The sequence below is a fragment of the Palaemon carinicauda genome, chromosome 1 (assembly GCF_036898095.1).
Source record: "Palaemon carinicauda isolate YSFRI2023 chromosome 1, ASM3689809v2, whole genome shotgun sequence".
NCBI classification, from domain to species: Eukaryota; Metazoa; Arthropoda; class Malacostraca; order Decapoda; family Palaemonidae; genus Palaemon; species Palaemon carinicauda.
In genome coordinates this window covers 257,898,786-257,904,023 of record NC_090725.1, presented here as the reverse complement: position 1 = coordinate 257,904,023, position 5,238 = coordinate 257,898,786, and the positions used below count along the sequence as shown (strand labels likewise).

General features: G+C 35.5%; 1 protein-coding gene across 1 annotated transcript; it reads right to left on the bottom strand.

The window, feature by feature from the left end:
• Window positions 1-267: 267 nt before the first annotated feature.
• LOC137638871 (enamelin-like) lies at window positions 268-780 on the bottom strand. Its single transcript, XM_068371282.1, has one exon. It carries the CDS (start codon window positions 778-780, stop codon window positions 268-270), a length of 513 nt encoding a protein of 170 aa, XP_068227383.1.
• Between the last annotated feature and the right edge of the window lie 4,458 nt (window positions 781-5,238).

Below are 5,238 nucleotides of genomic sequence, written 5' to 3'. Positions count from 1 at the left end.
TCATAGGGTTCAGTAACTGAAATTGGCATGTTCATGAAGGGTTCAGTGGATGAAATTGACATGTTAGTGAAGGGTTCAGCTGATGAAACTGGCATGTTGGCATAGGGTTTAGTGGATGAAATAGGCATGTTGGCGGAGGGTTCACAGGGTGAAGTTGGCATGTTGTTATAGGGTTCAGTGGGTGAAATTGGTATGCTGGCATAGAGTTCAGTGGGTGAAATTGGCCTGTTGGTATTGGGTTCAGTGGGTGAAATTGGTATGTTGGCATTAGGCTGTGTGAAACTGGTATGTTGGCATAAGGTTGTGTGAAATTGGTATGTTGGCATAGGATTCAGTGGATGAAATTGGCATGTTGGCATAGTGTTCAGAGGGTAAAATTGGCATGTTGTTATAGGGTTCAGAGGGTGAAATAGGCATTTTGGCATAAGGTTTAGTGGGTAAAATTGGTATGTTGGCACAGGGTTCATTGGGTGAAATTGGTATGTTGGCACAGGGTTCAGTGGGTGAAATTGATATGTTGGCATAGCATTCAGTGGGTGAAGTTGGCATGTTGACATAGGGTTCAGTGAGTGAAGTTGGCCTGTTTGTATAAGGTTTGGTGACCGAAATTGGCATGTTGGCGTAAGGTTCAGTGGATAAAATTAGCATGTTGTTGTATGGTTCAGTTGGCGAAATTGACATGTTGGCATAAGGTTCAGTGGGTGAAATTGGGATGTTGTCATATGGTTTAGTGGGTGAAATTGGTATGTTGGTATAGGGTTCAGTGGCGTAAATTGGCATAGGGTTCAGTTGTTTAAATTGTCATGCTGCCATAGGGTTCAGTTTGGAAAATTGGCATTTTGGCATACGGTTTAGTTTGTGAAATTGTCATGTTGGCATAGGGTTCAGTTGGTAAAACTGGCATGTTGGCATAGGGTTTATTGGGTGAAATTAATATGTTGGCATAGGGTTCAGTGGCAGCTGTTGGGAAGTTGGCATAGGGTTCAGTTTGTGAATATACAGCAGGCATAAAGTTCAGATGGTGAAATAGTCTTGTGGGCATGAGGTTTAGAGAGTGAATTGGCAAACGGTTCACCGGGTGAAATAGGCAAAGGGTTGAGAAGACTCAATCCTCAAAAATTTATATAATCATTACTAGCAAGCAATATTATAGTTTTTTGTATGTGTTAATCCCAGTTACCTTTAACCATGTTGGTATAGAGGTTTTCGAGTTACAGAAGAATTGAAAATGCCTAAATTAAACATTTTAGCAATTAAACATTCTGTTGTGCCTCCGTGGAAACCTCTCTGATTGGGACATTCTAGGTCCAAAAATATATGTTCAAATAGATGATGTATATATCCGATATTTGAAAAAAAAAAAAGTTTAATTCCTAAGGAATCCATTTTAATATTTGCTGATGGCTCCAAGTTAAGCAAAGGCTTTGTATTTAGAGATCTATTTTCTAGTTTTACTATCAAGGGAAGCCTGTCAAGCTATTTAACTATTTTGAAGGAAGTCTATAAGCATCAATAGAAGTTATGTAATTGTTTGTGACTATGTTAACTTTTGCAGACTATTGGATAGTTTATTTCCAACCATCTGATATGTTTAGAGACACTGGCGTAGAAACTTTTGATTAGAGATAGAGACCAAAATATTGAATTTTTCAGAGTTCCTACTCATGCTGGTCTGGCAGATGGAAGGCGAAACTCTGTAGCTATAGAAGCATACCAGGGCACCAACAGAAACAACTTATCTCATCCTATGAAAACTATGTGACCATTAATCGCTCCATAATTTTTAGATGCATAAAACAAGATCGAGAGAAGCTGTTCTTTGTAGATTTATCACAGTTTTGTTTTTCTTTCAGTAAATAAAGGACAGCAACCCTTTAGGTAAAATTGCCTCGTACCTCTTCTGTTAAATATTTCGTTGAATAATGTCCAATTGTATCAGTTAAAACGTAATAAACATTTCTTTAGCAGTAGGATAGTTGTGGGCGATTATTCAATGTCGAATATTTCAAGATCATGTTTTAAAGCTGGAAACCTTATTTTTTTCAGACATTGAAGTTTTGAATAAGGTTGGCATTTCAAATATAGATGGATTCGTTTTATTTTATTTTTTTTTTCCTTGACTACGCATCTGCTTTTAGCCACATTATGTAATGATTAAATTTAGCAGTGTCGATGACGTACAAAGTTGTGAAGCCAGAAAACTCTCAAACAGGTTCTACTGTACCATAACAGTCTATGTCGTGTATAGCCCTGAAAAAGACGATTTTCATTCAATATCTTTTATTGTAATGAGTTAAACAAAAATTTCGGCAGATGTTTAATAGTATTGAAAATTCGTCATCAAGATTTTACCAATAATTATGTTAATGGTTGTATAAGATTAAATATTTTATGACAAATCATACAAAATTAACTGACATTAATAACTGGCTACTAATCTTTAATGTATTTATTTATTAAATATTGTGTATTGGACAAATTATCGAGTGAAGTTATGTCGATACAGCAACAAAATTTACTCTTTTATGTGTTTGGTGTTCTTACACAAATTATGTATTATTGACTGTATAAACGGAAAAAAAAAACATGGCGTAACAAACTTAACTTTTTAAAAACATTATTTTTCAAGAGTAACCTTATTTAATTTTGATGTTAAGAGTTTCAGTGGAACTGTTTAACGATTGCCTTTAATCTTACTGTGAAGCATTCCAGAGTAAGCAAGCACAAAATCAAGAACAATATTTATAAGTGTAGAAAGTGCAGATTTATAAGTGTAGAAAGAATATGTGACAAGAGCTTAATGAAAAAGGTAGTGTTTAGAAGTGGATAAAGGACTGGAGTTCGATTCCCGCTCAAATTCGTTAGTTCCTTTAGTGTTTGCAACCTCACCATCCTTGTGAGCTAGGGATTGGGGCTGGGAGAGCCGATATGTCTACTCTCTGAGTCATCAGCAGCAATTGCCTGGTCCTCCCAGTTCCTAGGTTAGGTGGAGAAGGAGCTTGAACGCCGATCTTATGTACAGTATACAGTATATGGCCAGTCTCTAGGGCAGTGTCACTGTCCCTTATCCCTGCCATTTATGAGAGGCCTTTAAATATTTAAACAAAGAGCTACAGTGCTTGCACGACAGTGATGAATAGTAACGTGTCTCGAAGGAAATCTACACCCTTTTTTATGAGACTTCTGTTTAGGTGTTCTAAGCAACTAATATTGGGGTCGTTTTACTGCACAGATGCATCCTCTATGCTTCAGCACTTGAACTAGGAATATGACATGAACTCTTATAATGCTTGCTATTTTTCATATGTTATTTGGACTTTATGTTTTGGACATATAAAGCACGAGCAATGTTACACTGATAGAACTTTCCATGGTGGCACAGCAGAATGTTTATCACCTAAAATATCAACTTTCAAAATTTTAGATTCTTCTAAACCTCTAAAGGTTTTTGTACGTTTCAAGGTTGTGCTTTTTATGAATTTAAAATCCAGACCTAATTTACATGACGGTTAACTAAAAACACTTGTTAGTTATTGGTATACGCCTAGGAATATATTACCAAACAGTTCCTGTGATTATTTATCTTGTTATCTTCCCTATTTAATTCCAAGACAAGACTTTAAAACTCATGTCCTATTCCAGAACAGGACATGAAGTGTCCATGGGGTGTTGTCAAATGCGACCAGCTAATCTATCTTTAAACCCACGCACCAGCATCTCATTCTGGGGAGATTAGCGGATGCTATCCAGTTTACTTCAAACGTTGTCCGTCCCCGTCACCAGGAGGCGATGTAGCTGTGTTTTAGAGAGATTAGTGTTGCGCGTTTGAATGGTTGAATTATAATTCACATGCCGAGAAGACATTCTTTTTATGTTTTGAAGGTCCTGATTGTAGGTGCACGATTTTTCTCTGCTCAGATTTTCGTCAGTATTCGTTATTTAACAAATATTGAAAATATCATTATATCCTTTAATATTTCTTATAGAACCTTTTTATATGTATTAATAACTGTACAAGTATGCAGCTTATGAAGAAAACACAAAATTATATATATCCCGTGAAATAAATTGAATCTGGATTCTCATGTCTTCTCTGCTTTCAATGACTTTTGTTCCTCTTTGTTTAGTTTGTATGTTGTGACCTTTCATCAAAATTTCAACGGTCGATTACAAAGAGTTTAGAAAAGCTTGTAGATATTTTATGAGATATATACCGATATATAGATAGATATAATAAATATCTAGATAGAAAAAAATGTGACGGGCCAAGCACTCTAAATTCAGCCTATTTTCTTTTAAGAAAAGATATTTACAAAATAGATGATGATGGTAATGTAAGTGGACTATTCATAAGTAATGTCAGACCTGCTGTTAAAGGATAAGGAAAACGCTAGAAACTGTAATGTGTATCGGACAGCACTTTGGATTGTAATGGTACGCAAGATTGATCAAATTAATCAACTTATAAGTTCAAAATTGTCACGTAACATCTGTGGTAACGGGAATCCTTAGACATAATTTGACCAAGAAATGGGTGACATGTGCTTTCGTAACTATGAAATTAGAGTTATTTTAAGATGGAAATAACTGTGGGTCTCGATGATAGCAGTAGAGCCAACGGTCTTTTTTCACGAGTGGGGAGATCCTTCAGATATAAAGACTAATGAATCTCGTGTAAATCTTAAGTTGCAGAATTATGATTGAAGAACTGTTCGCTATATGTGGTTTGGCTTGTTGCTTATGCAGATGATTTTACTCTTATTGCATCATTCCTACTTTGACTATTTTAACTTTGATCTTGCTAGAATTAGTGTTTGATGCAAACTATGTGAGATTTAGGTTGAACCTTAACAGAACTCAAAGCATTGTTGTTGTAAATCTAGGAAACTGGATCCTCCCAACCCCGATCTTTTCATTGATTGTCTATCCAACTACATGCAGCTCATTTGAAATTATCGATGAGATCTTAATTACGATTTCACTTTTGAAAAGTTTATCCAATCTCCCTTATGAATTGAGAAAATATCTCAATATTTTTGGAGGAAATGCTTTAATTTTTGTTGTCATGTTATTAATATCATTCTATTTGGTGTCCAGTAGCTGAATTATCTCAAATTGCTGGGCAAAAACGTATGGTTTATTGAATTACTTATCCCTGATCTGAATACTAAACTCTAGTCCAGTCGTTTAATCTGCTCATTTGTTTACCGTTTATGATTTTTCGGAAGCTTGCATTCA

Excerpts from the sequence above, each read along its gene's own strand:
- LOC137638871 (XM_068371282.1), bottom strand. The coding sequence starts at position 780 with ATGCCAATTTACGCCACTGAACCCTATACCAACATACCAATTTCACCC.